This window comes from Lotus japonicus, chromosome 5, assembly GCF_012489685.1.
Source record: "Lotus japonicus ecotype B-129 chromosome 5, LjGifu_v1.2".
NCBI classification, from domain to species: Eukaryota; Viridiplantae; Streptophyta; class Magnoliopsida; order Fabales; family Fabaceae; genus Lotus; species Lotus japonicus.
The window spans coordinates 43,416,639-43,439,949 of NC_080045.1; the positions used below are offsets into that span (position 1 = coordinate 43,416,639).

The 23,311-nt window shown below is 37.0% G+C and overlaps 2 protein-coding genes across 3 annotated transcripts; one reads left to right on the forward strand and one right to left on the reverse strand.

Moving 5' to 3' along the window:
* Positions 1-16,052: 16,052 nt before the first annotated feature.
* On the reverse strand, positions 16,053-18,011 carry LOC130721456 (non-specific lipid transfer protein GPI-anchored 5-like). Its single transcript, XM_057572250.1, has 3 exons — positions 17,440-18,011; positions 17,030-17,152; positions 16,053-16,306 (listed from the first exon to the last, which is right to left on the reverse strand). The coding sequence occupies exons 1-3, from the start codon at positions 17,756-17,758 to the stop codon at positions 16,185-16,187; spliced, it is 564 nt and encodes a 187-aa protein (XP_057428233.1). The 5' UTR covers positions 17,759-18,011; the 3' UTR covers positions 16,053-16,184.
* Positions 18,012-18,656: 645 nt separating this feature from the next.
* Positions 18,657-20,337, forward strand: LOC130718134 (non-specific lipid transfer protein GPI-anchored 16-like). 2 transcript variants are annotated; one of them, XM_057568620.1, is made up of 4 exons: positions 18,657-19,112; positions 19,235-19,290; positions 19,394-19,462; positions 20,101-20,337. In XM_057568620.1, the coding sequence occupies exons 1-4, from the start codon at positions 18,761-18,763 to the stop codon at positions 20,119-20,121; spliced, it is 498 nt and encodes a 165-aa protein (XP_057424603.1). In that variant the 5' UTR covers positions 18,657-18,760; the 3' UTR covers positions 20,122-20,337. The 2 variants fall into 2 exon arrangements, with proteins under 2 accessions (XP_057424603.1, XP_057424602.1); XM_057568619.1 differs by having other exon boundaries at positions 18,671-19,112; positions 19,235-19,261.
* The last annotated feature ends 2,974 nt before the right edge of the window (positions 20,338-23,311 follow it).

Here is a 23,311-nt window from a genome sequence, read left to right on the forward strand (position 1 = left end):
TGGAATCAGTGTAAGCGTGACAGGAGTTTGATATTTGAGAAAGATTAATGAAGAAGAAAGTTCAGGAATTGCTCGAGGAATGTGGCGTTGTTTCTTTCGGAGCTAGTGCGAGTCGTCTGCACACCTGCCTTATGGCGAGCATGTCCAGAATAGGCTATTTCGCTCTTAAAGCAACGTTTTACGTGAGATTTCGAACTCTTGGAAAATTTAAAGTTTCTCTTTATTTTTCCATCGACCAGCGTTTCATTTCGGAACTCTGGACTGTACGCACGATAGGTTTAACTTTTCGGATGTCCGCCGACGCTAATTTCTTTGCTTCGAAACCTTAGTTTTGAGCGAAGGATGAAGACTTTTTCTATTCGGGACATCTAACGAAGATTCCGTCCGCGTTGCCAGACTTGTTTCGACATTTCCAATCTTTCTTCTGTTGGAAGTTTTGTCGTCTGAGCATCACAGCAAAAAGTAGTTTTTCGGGACAGACTAACTTACACCGCTTTTGGCGTTTTGGATATCGTTTTTCCCAAATCTTAGATATTTGTTTTGAGTTCTGGAATTCTGACGCCAGAATCTCTCTTAGAATTCCACGGTGATCGTGCTGCAAAAATCGGAATCGCGAAATTTTCATTTTCCCGCGATTTCGCCTGCCTATAAATAGCTCAAAAAGCAAAAAATTCCTTCATTTTCTTCCTTTTGTGGCTGAATTTCGTGGAGAGCAAGGGGGGAGGATATTTTCGCGAAAACTTGACCAATCTTCGTGCAGTTCGTCCCTACTTCTAGGTATCGAGGTAACTAACACGATACCTACCTCTGATTGTTGTTTCTGTTGCGTTTCTGAAGTCGTTTCTGTGCTCACAGTTTTGAGCTTTTTCTAAAATGGTCCGATTTCTTCGATTTCTTGGTTGGGTTATGTTCCTTACGTTCCCCTGAGTCTAAAACCTCTGTCAGTAAACGCTGATTGTGATCCAGTTGTCCAGGATCTGAAAAACTGTTTCAAAACCCTTTTTGTCTCACATTTCGAAACTTTATTGTCGAAAAGACTTAATCTGACTTCGTGCCTTTAGGATTTGTTGTCACGGATGTCATGAGGATCATTGCTGTCAAATTTGTTTTCAGAACTGATAACTTTGAAGTTTTGAGCCTTTATTTTGGACCAAAATGCCCCTGGATAGTCGTATTTCGGCCCGATTGTCCGAAAATTGTTCTGACAGTTTCTTTGCCTTAGTTTTACCCTAAAACTACCTTGTGAATTGATTTGATCGAAGAAAAAGAGTCGAAGCCCTTTTTCCTTTGAGGCCGTGGGTTATTACCTTTAGGGGGGAGTTTTTCGTTTTCGAAAACTTGTCCTTTCGTACCCGATTGTCGTATTCTGAAGCTTTAATGCTTTGTCTATCGTTTATGTATTGTTTTGCGATCGAACTAATCGATTTTGTTTGGTTTCTGCTTTGTTTTCCTCCGAGGTTCAGTTGAAGGAACTTTGGAATACTCAGAGCAATTGTTTGAGGAGAACTTTGTTTGCGAAGCTGGAACAGCTCGAGGTTAGGGCAACTTGCTATATTTAGCTATGATTGCATGATAGGCGTCGATAAATTCGACTTATGCTTTATCTGATGTTGTTTATGATGATGATTTATTGTTATGATTGTTTTCATAACTTATGATATTGATGATGTGTTGAATTGAGCGTTTCGACGCAACTTCGGAGTGGAGGTTCATTGATCTGGTGATCTTTGACATTTCGGGTTGGATGAACAACCCTAGGCAAGTCCGAATGTGGGGTTTGAGACTTAGCCATTTGTTGGGATTCGTTGGAATTCCTAGACTTTCCCCGGGAAATGTATTTTGGGTGGTTGATTTTTTGGAAACTTAGAATGATAGAGCTTTCGAAAAATAAAGACTTGGGAAACTTAGACTTTGAGAAATAAACTCATAATTTGACTAATTTGAATTGAAATCATTTTTATTAACGTTTAAGCATAGGATAACTGAAGGGGAAAAATATTTATGAAAGGCGGGGAAAAGTCGACTTATGTTGTGGGTTTGGAGAGTTTGGAATTGGGAAAGCCATCAAGGTGGGCTATGGTGATGATTGAAAGTCACCGAGTACTCTAGTACTCCTGGTAGTGTTGTTCGAGTCGTGTTGTATTGACCGGCACAGACTCTGGGTTTTGTTTGGGCTGTGTTGTATTGACCTACACTAGACCCTCGTGTATTCTTGTTGGTGGAGTTGTGTTGTATTGACCGACACTAACTCTTGGGTTGTTTTGAGTTTGGGTCGGAGCAGTTTTTGACCATCGAGATTTGATGAGTCAGATGACTCAAGAAGTCATCAAGGGTGATCGCACTCCTTTCATAATTAATTGTCTTTTGTCGCCGAATCGACATATACCGTCGGGTACAGTATATCTATATACCTTCGGGTACAGTATATACCGTCGGGTACAGTATATCTATATACCTTCGGGTACAGTATATACCTTCGGGTACAGTATATCTATATACCTTCGGGTACAGTATATACCTTCGGGTACAGTATATCTATATACCTTCGGGTACAGTATATACCTTCGGGTACAGTATATCTATATACCTTCGGGTACAGTATATACCTCGGGTACAGTATATCTATATACCTTCGGGTACAGTATATACCTTCGGGTACAGTATATCTATATACCTTCGGGTACAGTATATACCTTCGGGTACAGTATATCTATATACCTTCGGGTACAGTATATACCTTCGGGTACAGCATGCCTTCGGGTAACTCGGCCATTCGATGGGGGATATGATCGACCTGTTGATGTCAGGCATAGCGGAGGGAAAAGTCGACCCGCAGGGTTAGGACTGATCCGACTATGTCAAGGTTGTAAGTGACACCCGAGGGTTATGGTCGACACAATGCCAGTGTTAGGACCGACTCGATCGTGCCCAGCCTATTTCCTCCGGAACCCTCTTAATTGACGTTGCATTGACATATCATGCACTCTAACTATATTTGTTGAGGTATTGATGATTGAATTGTATTAGAGATTTGATACAATGCAGAACTTATATGTATATATACAACATATAAACATACCCCCCTCTATCGCATGTTGATTGTATATCTATTGTATTCTGTAAGTTGACCCTAGCACCTTGGCTTTGTTTGTATGTTTGTGTTTGGGCGGTCGGCCTGCTGCCAGGCGTCTGTCAGCCGGTTCGTGATGATTCGTTGTGCGGGAAAGACCCGGAGCGAAATGTCTATTACTGAAGCTTTCGACGAGGACCCGGACTTCATGGCTGATCGAGGGAGAGTCGATGATAGTAGTGTGGGATATGGGTGGTTAGAGTCTTTTGAGTTGGTTGTCACTGTCATAGCTCTGATTCGTCTTACTTTTGGGACCGGGTAGGTTCCCGATATATGGCTTTTGTGTGGTTCTCTTGCTGAGGATCACAGAGAGTCGGTCGGACTATAGGGGTCTTGGGTTGAGGCCATTTTGAGGCCGACTTTCTCTTGGATAGTGGTATATTTGATGCTTTTGCGTACAGTTTTGGTTTGTATATATTCGCCTACGAGCATGTTACCTTGGAGTCACTGCGTGTGCGCGTGACGGGATAGTGCAGCAGAGGCTGTACCTTTGTATATGTTGTTTATCGGTTAGTTTAGTTGTTGGGCTTTGTTTTTATTTCTTTATTGCTTTTATTAAAAGGAAACAATCAAAAAAAAAATTACCTGTTTTCCGCGTAAAGTTTATTTTTGGTTATTAAAGTGACACCTGGAAATCGGGGTGTTACACATAAGGAACTTGCAACTCAGTTAATAAGGATTCCAACCATAAAATCTCAGCTACAGTGTTAGCAAGAGCTCTGTATTCAGCCTCAGTGCTTGACCTTGCAACCAAGGTTTGCTTTCTTGACCACCAAGAAATTAAGTTCTGTCCAAGAAAGATACATGAGCCAGAAGTGGAGCGCCTGTCATCTGGATCGGAGCCCCAGTCAGCATCACAGAAGGCAGTGAGAGAGAGAGGCTGAGTCAGAGGAATTGGTTTGACATGTATCCCATCATGAATGGTTCCGCTTAGGTATCTTAGTATCCGTTTGACTGCCTTCCAGTGATCTTCAAGGGGTTGGGACATGAATTGGCAGACTTTGTTTACAGAGTAGCTAATTTCTGGTCTCGTGATGGTAGCATATTGGAGAGCCCCAACAATAGACCTGTACATGGTAGGGTCAACTAAGAAATCTGAACCATACTTGCTTAGTTTAGCATTAGAGACCATTGGTGTAGGGAGAGAATTAGCATCCTCCATGTGAGCCTTCTCAAGGAGATCTTGAATATATTTGGTTTGAGAGAGCAGCAATGAGCCATCCTTGAGGTGCTTAACTTGAATTCCCAGGAAATAATCAAGTGGACCTAAGTCCTTAAGAGCAAAGGATGAGTTCAGATTGGCAATTAACTTCTGAATGAGAGCAAGAGAGTCTCCAGTAATTATAATGTCATCCACATATATGAGGATGAGAACAGTATGGCCATCCAGGTGAAGAGTGAGGAGAGAAGGATCACATTTGCACCTCTTGAAGCCAAGCTGAACCAGAGAAGTAGTGAGTCGCTCATACCAGGCCCTTGGAGCCTGTTTCAGACCATAAAGAGCCCTTTTTAACTTACACACGAGCTTCCTGTCAGCAGCTTCAAACCCAGGGGGTTGTTGCATATAAACCTCCTCGGTCAAGATGTCATTTAGAAAGGCATTGTTGATATCAATTTGCTGAATATGCCACTGTTTGGAGACAGCAAGAGAAAGAATTGTCCTAACAGTGACAGGCTTGACAACAGGGCTGAATGTCTCAGAAAAATCGAACCCCTTCTGCTGATGAAACCCTTTGGCTACAAGCCTGGCCTTGTATTTGTTGATAGTTCCATCTACATTTTCATTAACTCTGAAAATCCACTTGCAGCCAATGGCTTTCCTGTTACTAGGCAAGGAAACAAGTTCCCAAGTTTTATTAGACATTAATGCATCATATTCAAGCTGCATAGCTTGCTGCCAATGGGGATCAGCCAATGCTTGTTTATGAGAAGTAGGTTCTAGATAAGTGAGAAGAAGAGTGGGATGTTTCCTAGGCTGAGGGTGTCCAGTTTTGGACCTAGTTTGCATAGAGTGAGTGTTGGTGGGAGTTGTGGGAGATATAATCTGAGAGGAAGAAGGAGCTGTTGTAGTGATACTTGGTTCTGTAGTGGGAGAGGAAATATCTACAGGTTCATGAACTGGAACATGAGTAGAAGAGGTGGGAGACTCTATAATAGGTGTTAATGGTGTTGACTCAGTATTAGAGGAAGAGGGGGGTGACTCGGGTAGAATGAAGGAAGATATAGGAGGTGGCACCTCAGGCATAGGCACATTGCCTAGAGAAGAAGAGTTGCTCACTGGAAAGAGCTCAGAATAGGGGAATCTTGTCTCATGAAACAGAACATCTTTTGAGATATAAATTCTCCCAGTGGGGGAGAGACATTTGTACCCTTTATGAGATGGAGAGTAGCCAAGAAATACACATTCCTGGGAATGATAGTCAAATTTGTGCTTGGTGTAAGGCCTAAGAAAAGGAAAACATGCACAGCCAAACACTTTCAGGAACTTGTAGTCTGGAAGCTGATTATACAAGAGTTGAAAGGGTGATTTGTTTCCAAGACTAGAGGTGGGAAGGCGATTAATGAGATAAACAGAGGTTAAGAAAGCATGGTCCCAGAAATGAAATGGTATGTTAGCATGAGCCAATAATGTGAGACCAGTTTCAACAAGGTGTCGATGTTTCCTCTCAACTGTGCCATTTTGGTGATGGGTATGGGGGCAGGTAACACGATGAACAATACCATTGGCCTTAAAGTACCTAGACAAGGGTTGAAATTCTCCGCCCCCATCAGTTTGGACTGCTTTCAGCTTATTGTTAAGTTGCAGCTCAATGAGAGTTTTGAATTGAAGAAAGGTTTCATAGGTATCAGACTTGGCCTTCAAGGGAAACACCCAAGTATACCGAGTATAAGCATCAACACAGGTCAACAAATATGTATAGCCACCTAAGGATTTGAGAGGGGCAGGTCCCCAAAGATCACAAAACATCAGTTCAAGGGGAGAGTGATATTGAGTAGTAGATAAAGTGGAAGGTAAACGATGAGCTTTGCCCAAACAACAAGCTTTGCATAAATTGGTACTCATTTTATTAGATGAAAAGGGAACATTACAAAGAGACAATGCTGTTTTCATAACCTCAACATGAGGATGACCTAACCTACAGTGCCAAAGAGAATAAACTGACATAGAAGCTGAACTATCAGTTGGTACAGATGACAAAGACATAGAAATTGAGTCTGGTCCAGATGCCAGATTGCCTACACGATGATAGTGAGCAGCAACACATACAGGAACTGCTGAACTCTTATGTGAAGAGGAAGACACAGGTAGAGTGGAAGATTGAGTAGGTGATAGTAATGAGCCAAAGGAGTAGAGACCATCAGAATCAAGTGTGCCACGAAGCAAAACTTCAGCGGTGGCCTGAGATTTAACACAACAAGAATCAGCATGAAATTCAAAGAAGACTGAATTGTCTTTGGCAAATTTACTTACACTCATGAGATTTTTAGTGATAGCAGGCACATGTAATAACTGAGATAAAACAAGAGTGGTTGCAGGTTTAAAAGGAGAAGAAAAAGAGCTAGAACCTACAGAGTGAACATACAGACCTTGATCATTTCCCATGTAGACTTGACTGTGTGAGGAATCAGCCAGGGAGACATTGTCCAGCAAATTGGCAACCTCATTAGTCACATGATGTGTGGCACCGGAATCGGGAAACCACTCAGAGGTAAGAGTGGATGGTGGTGCTGTGAGATAAGCTTGTGGTTGTGGATTGGAGGCAGCTCTAAATTGTGGACAGGCACTTGAGGCAGGAGTGGGTAGGAGTGGGGGCAACTGAGAGGTGGGTAGGGAACGTTGATGTTGTTGTTGTGGCGGTGGTAGGTAGTGTTGGGGCCTGTAGTGGCTAGCAGATGGAGAAGAATCCCAGGTCAACTGAGACTGAGGAGCAGGATTGTAAGAATATGGTGAGGGATAGCGCGGTTGTGGTGGTGGCTGAGGAGGTCGATTGAACATGCCGCCACCACCATAATAGTCAGGAACACGATGGTAGCAGATAGAAGCATCATGTCCATACTTGTAGCAAATTTGGCATTGCACAGAAGATCGACCACCACGACCCCCACGATAACCGCCGCGATATCCGCCGCGATGACCACTGCCGCTGCCACTCGGAGCATCAGAGTAGGCGTCGGAAGCATACGATGCCGGAGAATGGTGTGGGTTTGAACCCGACCCAGATTGATGTGAACCCGATCCAGAATTAGATCCAGACCTGGAAGATGGAGTTGGAGCGGGTGCTGGGGCTGCCTGCGTCAAGTTAACCAGAGCAGCAGATTCAACCTGCAACTTCTTGCGCTTCTTGTCCAGACGTGCTTCTTCCATGATGAGCATGGCGCCGGCGTCAGAAATAGAGCATGGTGATTCCCGATTCTGGATGATGGCTACGATGGGAGAGAACTCATCGGGTAAACCATCAAGAATGGCTTCCAGATGGTCACGATATGAGATGTGCTCACCCATTGTGAACAGAGTGTTAACAATCGACTTAATGTAGCCGAGATACTCCGACATCGTGCGATTTTCCTTCTGGACATGCTTCAGGTCAGATCGAAGAATAGACAATTGGGCTTTGGATTGTTCATAGAAGTACTGATGCAGCTCATCCCACACCTGCCAGGATTGGGTGCAAGTAAGAACAACAGCGTGTAGAGAATCAGAAAGAGTTGAGAGGAGCCAGGTGAAGAGCAACGAATCTTGTTCCTCCCAGGTGAGATACAGTGGGTTAACTGTACCAGCAGTGCGATCTTCATCAGAGAGATATTTCTCTGGAATTTGAGGATTCACAACATATTTGTGAAGTCGGCGACCACGAAGAATGCCTTCAATCTGCTGCTTCCAGGGACCAAAGTTTTTCTCATGAAGTTTGATAGTAAGTAGAGGTGAAAATTGAGGAGGAATTTAATGGATTCACTCCATCACTAGCAAGTGCTTCAGCGGCCATGGATGGATCAGATCAAGCTCTGGATACCATATTAGAAAACAGAGAAGGGATAGAGAAGAGAGAGAAGGGAGAAGAGAGAGAAGAGAGGATGAGATTATATTGTACTCAGAAATTAAAGGTAAAGTTCTACAATGAGAATAGCACTACATATATAGTAGTAGCAGAGGATGAGCTGTCCCTATTTTGGAAGGTTATGAGTTGTCCTATTCTAGAAGGGGATGAGCTGTTACATTCTAGAACCATTTTAGAGAGTTGAATAACTCTATTACTCTAACAAATGTGACTAGGACAAAATTGAGCTGTGGCAACATTTGGCCTTAATTGAATTAAAAAAAAAATTTAGGGACCCAATTTGATGAAAAAAATTTCTAAGTCCTGGATTTGATTCCATTTGTAATCTCAGGGACCTTTGGACCCTTTAAGCCATTCAAATTTCAAGGATTCGACAAATGACACAAGTTGTGTAGCTAAGTTGCAAGGAAGAAAGTATTGAATTTTGCATGTGCAAATTATACTCAATTTTTCATTCATGAAGATTGTAAATAATAAATAATTCATCAGCTTCAATAAGTAGCTTCATATATCAAATTCCTCCATTGAATATCCCTTATTTATAACACTTGCGTACAGATATACTCTATGGCAAAGAAAGCTCTCAATAAAATTTCAGCATTCTAGTCTCTGAAGGCTCAAAATCAAAACTTGGTGAACAAAGACACAATGGCAAGAATTCACAACACCAAGTGGAAGAGGACTTTAATACTGCTTCCATCATATGAACCACCCTATATATGCTGATGGACACTTTTTTGATCCTGCGCCTGCAATTGACCACACTGTTCCTTACTTCTATTAAATCAGTTTCTGCATTGTATCCTATGTGTAATTCTACCCCTTGTACTAATACAGACAAATAATAGCAAGTAAAAGTCAAGGCAATAATGGTTATTAACTATATCCATTATTCTCTCCTATGGTCAAAGAAACAGCTGCTCAAGTGCCTCCACAGATTGCTCCTAACTGCAGCTCTACATATTTGAATTTCTGATACAATATTCAAATTGGTGATCAATAGTATTAATTGTAATATAACACTAAAGATTCCATTTTTTATGTATATAACATATACACATCACATGAATGAAAAGCAAGCAATTTGATTATATTTTGCCTCTTTATGGTTTTTAGAGCCATCCTTGCTTAACAGCAAAAAAAAATTCTCGTCTCTTATCATGGCTTCATCATCTGAAACTCCTTCCATTGGTACCAATCCTCCCTTAATACTTGTTCTTCATCATCTGAAACTCCTTCCATTGGTACCAATCCTCCCTCTGGAGAAAACAAACAAAAAAAATCCTATGTGTAATTCATCTGCTAACCTTCTCCATGACTACTAGCAATGATATTCTGTTAAGAGAGATCCTTGTGTATACAACAACTATTAAGGGAATCAATAAATGACATATTTGAAGATATAAAAAAATTGATAGCACAAAAATTTGTATGAATTTTAATTTAGTGTGCTCAACTTAGGAGTTTAAATCAAAAGTTCTCTTCTTTGTCTGTTTTTCCTGAGTTCATTATACATAGTCAATGACTCAAGGTGCTTTTTACCTGATTGGAAGTATGAAGCAGAAGGTGTAATATTTAAACCTTGAGGTGATTGAGTTAAAGAATCAGATGGAGAACCAACTAGAGAGCCCACATGAGCAGTTGAAGGAGTTGTTGGTCTATTCCCAGCTAAAAATATCCATAGCACAAAAACAAATTATACTAATTACCTAATTCATTCATGCTATTTCTATTTTTCTTTTCAACTTGTGATTTAAAAAAACCTAAGAGCTGAACTTGTAGCATAGTAGAAAAGCAGAAACAAAATTCAAAGATATGAATTGCCAGTATACTTGTGGACAACCACTTATTTCCAACATCAACTTTAATTATTCTTTGCTTCTTTGTAATATTACTAATAGTAAAGGAAAAGCTGAAGATAATTATAAAATAGATGCGCATTGGACTTTTTGCTTATGGAAGTCTCACATCGGTCATTTCATTTGAAAATTATCCTTTATATACTTAGCAACATCACATCATGATAAGGCGTGGTCGTGACTTGATATCATAGTTATTTCTATGATAGAAAGCCAATGATTCACTCTTTTATATATATAATATATATATATTAATTAGTCTTATACCCGTTAAACTTACATAATTGTAACTTTGTGTATATTCACATTAATTCTTTTCTAAGCTCAGTATGATATAATTTCATAATTTTATTTATATTTACTCTTAAATTATTTTAAAATTATAAAAAAATGTATTTAAATTATATGTCAATTTATTTTGGCTTAAATATGTTGGAGGTCCCTCTAAAATAGGGGCCATTTGGTTAAGGCCCCTACAATTCTTTTCTAAGCTCAGTATGATATAATTCCACAATTAAATTTCCATAATTTTATTTATATTTACTCTTAAATTATTTTAAAATTATAAAAAAATGTATTTAAATTATATGACAATTTATTTTGGCTTAAATATGTTGGAGGTCCCTCTAAAATAGGGGTCCTTTGGTTAAGGCCCCTACAAATTTTTTTTGGTGGAATAAGCCCCTAATGTGAAAATAATATATAGTGATAAGCCCCTGTCGTGAGGTTCCTTTTAATTTTTGATGATTCTACAAACGGCGCTGGCGTGGATTATATTTTGTGAAAATTATTAGGGTGCCACGTAAGTAAATTAGGGTTCAAAAAATAAAAAAAATAAAAACCCAAAGTAAAAAACCCAAGTAAAATCCTCAAACGTACTTGGTTTTTTACTTTGGTTTATATCTTATTTTTAATTTTTTCAACCCTAATTTACTTACGTGACACCCTTTTTAATTGAATAATTTTTTTCAAAATAAAATCCACGTCTGCTCCGTTTGCAGAATCATCAGAAATTAAACAGAACCTCACGGCATGAGCTTATCACTATATATTATTTTCACATTAGGGGCTTATTCCACCCAAAAAAAATTGTAGGGGCCTTAACCAAAGGACCCCTATTTTAGAGGGACCTAAAACATATTTAAGCCATTTATTTTTTATAAGTTTTAAGCATAACGAATTTTCATGTAAAATATTTCTTTTCCTAAGAGATTTTTACCTTGTAATTTCTACAACTATGAAAAATGTATTTAAATTATGTGACAATTTATTTTTTATAGGTTTTAAGACGAACGATTTTTATGTAAAATATTTCTTCCCGTGAAAGATTTTTACCTTGTAAAATTGTAAAATATGACACAATTATATTGAAGAATGCTATCTTCCAACACTTGGCACCAGGATCAAGGCCTAGTACGATGTTATCAAGGAAAGCTACACATGAAGTCGGAATTCTGAAATGCTTTCAAGGGGCATAGAAGCTAGTCTTCCCAAATCAACATAGTCTTTCACCAAAGAAGAAAACATTGTACGTTGTTCTTGCCTAAGCTACTTTGTGCGAATCTATTTTGGGCAAACTACTGAGCAACAATCGTCTCAAAGTTGACAAACGGTTAAGAACATTTACTAAACAACGTAGAGTTGTTTGATATCTTTGTGAAAAGCAAAGCTTGAAGAGATCCTCGGTTCCTCCTCACCTCAAAAGTCACATCTTTCAAAGAAAATATATGAGGAACACCTTAAGAAATTTCAAGTAAGTAATGAACCAGTGAATTAACTAGTGAAGAATCCACTGCTTGAAACAATAATCACAACAAAACCAAGTCCATATTATACTAAGATTCTTACAAATCCTACGGGTTCATCCTAAGTATTTGCAAAAAAGCGTCTAGTTCTGAAACATTATCAAGGAAAGCTTCACATGAAGTTGGAATTCTTAAATGATTTCTGTTGGGGTTGATTGTAATGTAAGTCTCACATTGCTAATGAAGGAGAAAAAAGATCAAGTTATGCATCTTGGAGAAGTCTCACATCGCTTAGATTAGTGAGGGATGAGAGAGTCCAAGGTTATATATAGGGATCTTAGGCTTCTTGTTTCAACACACATCAAAACACCAAAGATGTAGCACCTGAAAACACTTTAAGTTTATATTTGTGTTTTTTTTTTCTCTTATACTCTTGTTTTAGAGTATTGTGAGATGTAGTTCAAATATTTACTTTGAAGAGTGTGGGTGTACTGGGGTCATGGGGTGGTTGAGAGTAAAGTCCATGTGTTGTAACAATTTTCACATAATGTTTATTCTCTGGTTGTCGGTTTTGACAACGACCGTGGTTTTTCTCCGGTTTTGGAGTTTCCACGTTATATTCTTATGTTGTTGATTGTTCTTCTGGGTTTATTTTACTTCTTCAGCTGTGTTATTTCCTAACAGCGGTATCAGAGCTTCCAGTTCGATGGATATTACTTTGTGTGGTATTGCGAAAGGTGCTGAAGAAGTATGGCACACGTGCATTGGTTGATATAGATGCAAGGTGTGTGGTGATAGCGTGCGAGCATTAGTTGGCCTTGATGCAAGGTACGTGGTTATGTCGATGGCTGATGAACTTCCGGAGAAAGCCAACATTTAATAGACAATGAGAATTATGTTTGTCGGTGAAGACAGTGATTGTCGGTGTAGACAATGAAGACTGAAGGCCATTACAATCAAGGTGGAGATTGTTGGGGTTGATTGCAATGTAAGTCTCACATTGCTAATGAAGGAGAAAAAAGATCAAGTTATGCATCTTTGAGAAGTCTCACATCACTTAGATTAGTGAGGAATGAGAGAGTCCAAGGTTATATATAGGGATCTTAGGCTCCTTGTTTCAACACACACCAAAACATCAAAGATGTAACACATGAAAACACTATAAGTTTATATTTGTGTTTTCTTTTTTTCTTATACTCTTGTTTTAGAGTATTGTGAGATGTAGTTCAAATATTTACTTTGGAGAGTATGGATGTACTGGGATTATGTGGTGTTTTATCATACTTCTTCAGCTGTGTTATTTCCTAACAGTTTCAAGTTTCAAGGGACATAGAAGCTAGTCTTCCCAAATCAACATAGTTATTTCACCAAAGAAGAAAACATTGTCCATTGTATCTGCCTAGTACTTTGTGCTTCACTACTTTGGGCAAACTAGTGAGCAACGATCATCTCAAAGTTGACAAACGCTCAAAAACATTTAATAGACAACAAAGAGTTGTTTGATTCCCTTGTAAAAAAAAAAAGCTTTAAGAGTTCCTCCTCACCTTAATACACACATCAAATATATGTGGAACACTTTAAGAACTTTGAAGTGAGGAACGAACCAGAGAATTAACTAGTGAAGAATCCACTGCTTAGCAATAATCATGACGATAGACATGAGTATGACCCCTCTTCCTCTTGAGTTTGAAGAATTTGTTTGGTGGTCCATCTTCTTGTAATGTGAGGTTTTTTTTTTCTGGGACTCTCCCTATAAGAACTTGGTTGGGTTAGTTTTTTAAAATATAGTTACTTCGGTCAGTTCATTTGGGCTTCAATCAAATCCGAAATTAACTACCCAAACCCACATGAACTCATAGAATTGAACTGACCAAGCTCACAACCGAACCGGCCCATTCAATAAAAAATAGTCGGGTTTCTTGGGTTCAGTTTGGTTCGACACTACATGGACACCTTAGTGCTAGGAATTTCAGTTGAACGCAAGGTATGATACAATGATTTCAATTGCATGTTGATAGTGTTGGTTCTTTCTTTGATTGTTTTTATTTCTTCTTTTTGTGTGTGGATAACACTGCTGTTAGAGATTATATCAACCACATAAATTAAGTACATACTTACGTATATCCACAGTATATCAAAAAAATGTTAGGACTATGCTGCTTTTTATTTTGTTTTGGAAACAACAAGAAAATACATCATTTTCAAGCTCATGAACACAACAGCATTATGGAGGTTCTTCTCCTCATCGAAAGTGGTGTTAGTTTGAATGTTACTCCTTCCGTTCCTAATTACAAGATCTAGTTTTATATTTTTCATGTTCCTAAATATAAGACCTTTACAATAATTTAGCAAAAAATATTATACTCTTCCATATATACCCCTTACATTAATTATGTGTTTTCATTTCCAAAATTCTAGTTACCACCTATCATTAATGCAATTGTTACTAGTGAGAGAAAATGACAAAGGGTATATATGGAAGAATGTTTACATTTTTTTTTAAAACAATCCACTAATTAGACACATTTAATATTTTTTTTCATAAGCACAATTTTTCATATTAAGTCTCTTATAATTAGGAACAAGGGAGTAATATCAATATGCAGTACTAACACTAATCATTCATTTTCAACCCGTGTGTATCTCATACAAATAGATCGAAAATACAACACAGAAATAATTGTTTTACTTCCTTGTTTGTTTGTAGTGATAAGAGCAACAATAACAGTAAGGAAAAGAATATCCTAGGTGAGTATTCCTGAGTTATGGCTGATTAATTAGTTTGAGATTTTTGAAAGCATATAAAATTCCTCTAATTTTTTTATATTTTATAATATAATCAGAGCACCATAAGGGGGACCAATGAACCGAAGTGTCGTATTATTAGCAAGATGATTCACTTAGCTGAATGTTGGAAGCACCATAGCCAAGCACCTATATGGAAAATGTGCAATGGAAGCACCGCATTAGCCTAAAACAACGTGTTAAGAACTTAATTATGCTGTCAAATGGGGGCATATATTGGATCGATATGTGCAAGCAAAGTAGAAAAGTCATTACTCATTTAATACCCGATTATACATTGTGCACTTCAGTTCCAAAGAAATAAAACATACAAAGATATAGATTGCCAATCCAGCATATTTGTGGAGTGGACAACTTGTTATTTCCGGCCATTGGTTTGAATTATTAACCTTTGTTTATTAGTTGCACGTTTGTTTTTGCATAGATGCAAGTCTCACGTAGGAAACTTATTCAGAATATTACATTTCATAAGAGAAAGCATACAATTTTTACGATAATAATATAAATATATTATTAAGATTATAAACAAAATATTGTTCGAAAAAAAATATAAAAAAAATACAAAATAGCTACAATTGGACTTATTTACCCCAGGCCCAAATATAAATTTTTGAACAATTTCAAAGACTCAAAAAAAGAATACAATTTGAAACTGTAATTGGAAAAGGCCGTACAGTTTGAATTATAAATCAACTCAGTAAATTCTTTCCTATCAAGTTTCCTATCTAGTTAGATAAGAACTCACTGAGGAAAAAATATAAAATCAAACAGACAACAATGGATTTATCTATTGACCTGCACATGTAAATATGTAGAAACCTACCTTCTTTCTTATAGCAGACTCTACCCTCTTCACTCTAAGGCTTCCTCAATGTGGGACTAAATGCTTATGCTTCGGTCTCAACTTCACCTCTCATCTCAACGTGGTTTTCTCACTTCAGCTTTAACTCCGTAACAAGGATGCTGCTACTGATTGCTATTATCAATATATTGTCTTCTTCTTCCTTCTAATCACAGGCTCATACATTTCCGCTTGACTTGAGATTTTGATTTTTTGCAGCTGCTGAAGTGAACCATCTATCTAGATAAATGTTCTTTCTGCTCTCTCAAACTCTTCTATCATCAGTCTAATTTTTATTAACCTACTCTGTCCCATCTGAAGATTGAGACTGGGTATTACTTACAAACACTGTCTCTTTTTATTTTACATTCTTAATCCCCCTCAGAAACTTAATAAAACATACTAAATCTGTTGCTTGATTGTACCTTCACACATGATACAAACTCACCGTTTTTCAAGTTCACTCACAAAAAATTAAGCAGTACTGTGCTTTTATACTTTTATTTTGGTTCTATGACAGACCAATTGCATTCCCATGCCTGACCAATTAGTTTCCTTTTATATTACAACTGATAACAAAGTAGTTTAGCTAATTTGTACTGAAAAAAAAAAATAGTATCCCAGCTTGAACAAGTAACTTCATATCAAACTCCTCTATTGAACAAGTAATAAATGCATACAGATATCTTCTATGACAAAGAAAGCTCTAAATAAAATGTCAGCACTCAAATCTCTGAAGGCTCAAAATCAAAACTTGGTGACCAAAGACACAATGGCAAGAACACAGAGCACCAAGTGAAAGGGGACTTTAATATTGCTTCCATCAGATGAGCCACTTTCTGTTGATGGGACATTTTTTGGTCCTGTGCCTGCAATTGACCAAATTGTTGAGAATTCAAGTGTGAGTTCGAGTATCACATTCTTACAATAAAATATTCGTACATCACCAAATTTATTTAAGGCTTAATTACAACTTTGGTCCCCGACGTTTACCAATGCCACGATTTTGGTCCCCCACCTAATTTAATTACATAGATGGTCCCCGACGTTGTAGGCTGCGTGCAACGTTAGTCCTACCGTTTATTTCTTAATGGAGGAGGCTTACGTGGACGTCTAGTTGGAGAGAAAAAGGAGATCTGAGGAGAGAGGGGAGCACGTGAGTATCACGTGAACCTTATATGAACCCATTATACCCAAATCTGAAACCCTAGGGATCTAAATCGCGTTACCTTCTTCGTTCCAGGGAGGTCAGGGGTTTGGGTATAATGGGTTCAGATAAGGGTCACGTGATACTCACGTGCTTCCCTCTCTCCTCATACCTCCTTTCTCTCTCCAACTGGACGTCCACGTAAGCCTCCTCCATTAAGAAATAAACGGTAGGACTAACGTTGCACACGGCCTACAACGTCGAGGACCATCCATATAATTAAATTAGGTGGGGGACCAAAATCGTGGCATTGGTAAACGTCGGGGACCAAAGTTGCAATTAAGCCTTTATTTAATTATTGAACATTGATTAATTTTAACTTAGTGTGCTCAACTTAGGACAAGTTTACATCAGAATTTTAATTTTCATATCTATTTTTCTATACCTGAGGGGAAGTTTGAAGCAGAAGGTGTGATTGAGCCTTGAGGTGATTCAGCTGAAGAATCAGATGGAGAACCAATTGGAGAGCCCACAGTAGCAGTTGAAGGAGTTGTTGGTCCATTCCCAGCTACATCCACAGCAAAAAATTATACTAATTTGCTCATTCATGCTACTTTTTTATTTCTTTTCAACTTGTGATTTAAAAAACCTTAACAGGGAAACTACGATGACATATTTGGATCAATTTCTCTTTTCTCAAGAATCAATTTTGGCTCGAAGAAGCTACTGATAGAAGTTTCTCTTCACAATTGATTTTGTACCTGTTTCTCTTTTATCATAATCAATTATGGTACGAAGAAGTTACTAACACTAGCTTCTCTTCATAAAATCAATTACATGTTTTGATTCTCTTACCGTTGCACTGGCTAACAGGTGGAGTTTGCACTTTACAAGTGCCAGGGAGAGACAGAGCAAGAGTTTGATTCATTGTGATTCCAAAAGAGGAACCTCCACCATTAAGGAGGGAGCAGAGGCACTGCGGTGAAGATTGAACAACACTTGAGAGCTGCGAGCAGCATGAAGTTGATGGGGATGATGAACTTCCCGTTATGTAATTGAGGCAAGGGCTCAAGCTAGTGAGTGCACTGGTGCAACCTGATTGTGCTGCATTTTGAGTCCACATTGTGGCCACCATGACCATAACTAGACACACAACAAACCCTCTAAATGCCATTAGTTGTATCTAATGTTTGAGTTTTTTCACAGATTAGAATTCTCAAGGTTAGAGACTTTGAGTTCTAATGTGGATGAATTTGCTTGCTACAGATACTAATCGACTGATGTCTGATTGAGAATGGAAATTAAGGCACTGAAGGATAAGTTATATAAAAACATGTTCTGAAAAAGGACAAGAAAGTGTACGTTGCCTACCCCCTCTAATTAAAAGCTAACCATTTCTTAAAGACATCGACCTATTATGCAATATGTTCTGCATTACCACCATATATGCAAATGAACCATTTCCAGATTTATTATATATTTGGATATGGTAGCGAGCCCAAGTGGCTGATTTTTGTTTGGTTGTTTTTGTTGTTACTTCTCTGATTCTAGATTGTTCCATTGATTAAAGGATTATTTAGATGATGTATTTTACATTGTAGGATGCCAATTAGATAAAAGGAAAACTCCCATGAAAACACATGAAAAAAAAATTGGACATTTACTCAACATACTTTTTTTTAGCTTAGTTTTCTAAAGAAAATAATTTTCATAGTTGCCGGAAGGGTTTAACACTTTAACCTATACACGATATTAGTTGAATGAAACATTAACAAATTTTCACCTCAATTTATAACAAGAGTTTCGCTTCATTTGTTTTGTTTTGTCTTAACGTGAATGTTAATATCTATTTGCACTAGTAGTACCAAGTATTCAAAGATAAAATAGTATATGTTGAATCATTACAAAAACTTGTTCCCATGTGTAAAAAGCCTTGTTCCAGCCAACCCTACCAAACTAATACTAAATTCAAGTAATCAAGATTGTTGAAATAGAAACGTTGGTTAAGGTAGTTGAACTCCTCTCATATTTCAAATCTACCTGTTCTCTCCCCCTGAATGTTGTCTCCCCCTGCAAATATATAATCACATCCTATAATCATTGTTTGTCAAACCCATCACCATCCTGTGACTGACATCATTAATCTTCTAGCAAAACACCTATTCTCCAATCACAAATGGGACACCTCAATCCTTTTCAAATGACACTGGTGATTATGATGCTATTATCAGCCACATTAGTAATTAATTTGGTCACTGTCACAGGGCAGATTAGCACACCCTGCACAACCTCTATGATCACCAATTTCACACCCTGCGCCAACTACATCACTGGAAGCACCAACAACAATGGCTTAGTGCCATCAGCTACTTGCTGTGATGCGTTCAAGTCTTTGATGGGCACTAACATGCAGTGTGCTTGCCTGCTTGTAACAGCCAATGTTCCATTGCCACTACCAATTAATAGAGCTCTTGCACTCTTCCTTCCACAAGCGTGTAACGTTAATGGAATGCCTTCACAGTGTAAAGGTACAAATTAATAATTCATTACTAAATGGCGATAAATTTTGACCCTTTTTCACATTTTTCTTTTTGGTAAATGAAATAATTGGATATGTAAATATTTAATAGAGTTTTTGTGTACATTGCAGCCTCGGGTTCTCCTTTACCTGCTCCAGGTGATTCATTTATTCAATTAATTGCTTTGGTAGTATTTTATAATCAACCTAATATTTTATCTTATTAAAAGAAAACTTGTAAATTTTTTTATTTTATTTTTGGGATTGTCTAACTTACTATGGGATTGGCAGGTCCCGCTATGCTTGTACCAAAGGACCCAACTATTCCACCAAGTGCTGCTGCTCCCTCAAGCCCACAAGGTAGTCAATTTGCTTACTTGGACCCAAAAAATGCTTTTTTTGAACGTCCCAAAAAATGCTTACAAGTTTGAAATATTGAGCTTAAATAATTGACCAACAAAAAGCGTAAATAAAGACAAGAAAATTACTAAGCGAGTAAAATAAATATGTACTACAAGATTTTTTGGTACATTAGAGGATTAAAATTTAATAAGTGTAAATAAATAAAAAACATGGTTTTCTGATTAAGATTTTTATGTAATCTTTACAACATTTCAGTTTTAATGTAACATTTTATTGAGTTCTTGATGTGAACAAAAATTTTTATGTGTTTTACAAAAAATAATAATAAGGGTTTGTTTACCCTTTTTTTCCATTTCAGCTCAAAATAATTAGTGGGCTGATATGCATTATTTGTCTTTTTTTTTTTGAAATACATTATTTGTCATTCCGTTTGTATATTTTTTTATTAGGTAAAAATGTGTCTTCAAACTTTATAAAATATGTGTCCACATGTAACAAAAAAATCTTTATAAAATATTTTTAGAAAAAAGCATAGTTATAGATATTTTACAGTTAAAAAATGTGTTGAGTTTTATCTTACAAGATTTTCCATTTTGATTCTAGTGGGAAGTTAATTTATCTAAATTTCACTGCAGTTTCTAAAACCGCTGCCATAGCTGAAGTTCGCAAATTAGAACATGTATTGGCACCAGCACCGTTACCAGCAAAATTAACACCAATGAAGCATAATCGCCCAAGAAAAGTCCAGATTTCAACCAGTACTCTTGAGCCAATATTTAACATATACTGAAATGTATCATTATTAATGTGAAATTTTGAATTCTGTCTTTGGGACCCGATCATGAATAAATGGATAATCCTGTTTGTGCTTAGTGTTCTTTTGTACCTTATTCATCCAAGAGGCAGAAGGCACAAACCTCACCTAATTAATTATCGTGTTTTATATCAGTTTATATGTTCACAAATAAATTAGTCACATTTAAAAGAATTAATTTGAATTTAGCTCATAGGGGTGATTGGTTCCAAGGAGGGGATGGAAGAGACTGAGCGAGAGAGAGATGAGATATTTTAATCTTATCATATTTGATTTAAAGTGATAAAGGGAAGCTAATCATTTTCTTGTTTGATTTATGAGGGGATGATTGTTAATTTGTAACAATTTTATTTAATAGTCTTTATTTTTAAAATGTAATATTTAGTTTGCAAATATGATGTATTTTATTTTTGTTTCTTAAAATCTATTTTCCCCTTCCCCATTTGAAGCGAACATATCCTTAAGTGGGGAGGGGAGGGAAATGGAGGAGGATTTTTTTAAAATTTTATCATGCTTTGTTAAGAGGATGTGCAGAGAGGCAAAGGAAATGAAATTAACTCTTTTCATGTTTGATTTAGTATGGAACGGGAGAGATTTTAAGATAAATTTACTTTCGTCGCCCTTATGTTCGAGGGTAGAATTATCAAACCTTAATAATGTGACATTGATCAGCGTGTTATATCCTTTGAGTGGATGCTCTCTTCTCCGCAAGGTCTCATTCTTTTAGTATCCAAGAAAATCAGATAGCATTAGATGTGAAAACCTACAAGGCTCCCTAACACGCAAGTCAACAAGGCTCTAAGAGGATTAGTATTATGGTAAAATGAGTATGTACATGGGGTGAGTATCTTGAATTTGTATAAATAGGCAGGATTACTGCAAACCCGGAGATAATCATGCAAAAATATGACATTATCTTGCTACATATATCTCGAGTAATATGTTATATTACCTTAATTAGGCAGCATGAATCTTGCATAAGACCTTTTCAAAGTGGGTTAATGTGTTGAGATTATAATATTATTTTGTAATAGTTTCCCTTTAGTCTGAGTATTCGAGGAATCATGATGTTTGAAATGCCAAACTTTGAAGGTTTAGGGAAATAAAGATTGTCTCTTCGCCCCTGCGGTATACTCATCATACGAGGTGAGCCAAGAAGCTCATAAAGTAGACTTCGTTGGTTTGGTCTAATCATAAGCGTATATGTTTTCTGGGTGGACGTGTCGTCCAAGATCTTATTAGAATCAGAGGGTTGCATCTTGTTAAGGTAGGACAGTTGATAAGTAAGGTTGAAATTGTGTCTCTCTTCGATGGGTGAGGATGGATTATGTGTGATTACCGAGAAGTCATATAATAATGAATCTAGGGCATTAACCTCGCTTTGGAGATGAAAATCGCCTTGATTTTGCCCCAGCTTGGAAGAGCTTATTTGAGCTTATCTGACAGCATAAGCTCTTATATCAGTGTTTGGGAAGGCTTATGCAAACAGCTTATGACCTGCCATAAGCTATTTTCAGCTTATTTTCATAAGCTACTCAGGATAGCTTATGAAAAACAGCTTATGCTTATATGCAGCTTATTTTTAATTTATTTCAATAAATTTTTTAAAATAGCTTATGAATAAGCACTTACGTCATAAGCGCTTATGACCATAAGTGCTTAATTAAGCTGTTTTTCCAAACGGGGTCTTTATCTAGTTGATTCGAACTGTTGTGCACCCTAATAATAAAAAGGAAGTTTTTTTACACATGGGAACAAGTTTTTTTAATGATTCAACATAGACTATCTTATCTTTGAATACTTGGTACTACTAGTGCAAATAGATATTAACATTCACGTTAAGACAAAACAAAACAAATGAAGCGAAACTCTTGTTATAAATTGAGGTGAAAATTTGTTAATGTTTCATTCAACTAATATCGTGTAGAGGTTAAAGTGTTAAACCCTTCCGGCAACTATGAAAATTATTTTCTTTAGAAAAATAAGCTAAAAAAAAGTATGTTGAGTAAATGTCCAACTTTTTTTTCATGTGTTTTCATGGGAGGTTTCCTTTTATCTAATTGGCATCCTACAATGTAAAATACATCATCTAAATAATCCTTTAATCAATGGAACAATCTAGAATCAGAGAAGTAACAACAAAAACAACCAAACAAAAATCAGCCACTTGGGCTTGCTACCATATCCAAATATATAATAAATCTGGAATGGTTCATTTGCATATATGGTGGTAATGCAGAACATATTGCATAATAGGTCGACATCTTTAAGAAATGGTTAGCTTTTAATTAGAGGGGGTAGGCAACCTACACTTTCTTGTCCTTTTTCAGAACATATTTTTATATAACTTATCCTTCAGTGCCTTAATTTCCATTCTCAATCAGACATCAGTCGATTAGTATCTGCAGCAAGCAAATTCATCCACGTTAGAACTCTAAGTCTCTAACCTTGAGAATTCTAATCTGTGAAAAAACTCAAACATTAGATACAACTAATGGCATTTAGAGGGTTTGTTGTGTGTCTAGTTATGGTCATTTGATATCAATGCCCTTGAAGTTACAAAATTTACAATATTGTGTAAAATTGAAAAATACAAAAATAAAAACTAAGACTAATTTTATTTTGTAAAAAACTCAAAATTAGAAATTAAAATCCGCCCAGAACAAGACATTATATGGTTGGACATCGTTGAAGAGTGAATTTATAATTCTTATAAAAAAAAATTCCTGTACAATTTATGTTTCAAACTGTACAAACAAAATGATACTTTAATTTTTTTTTCCTTTAGCCACCAGCCTCCACGGGGAAAGGGGGCCCATGTGACTAATCTGGTTTCGGATACAGTAGTAATGTCCCTGGCCACAAAGGTATTAATAATAGATACACCCTCTGATCACTATTATAAGCAAAAAATATAAGTTTTTAAATTCATTCAATAAATGATGTATCTAGTCTATAATAATGACTAAATACATCATGTATTCAATGAATCTAAAATGTTGTTTTTTGTTTATAATAGTGACTAGAGGGTG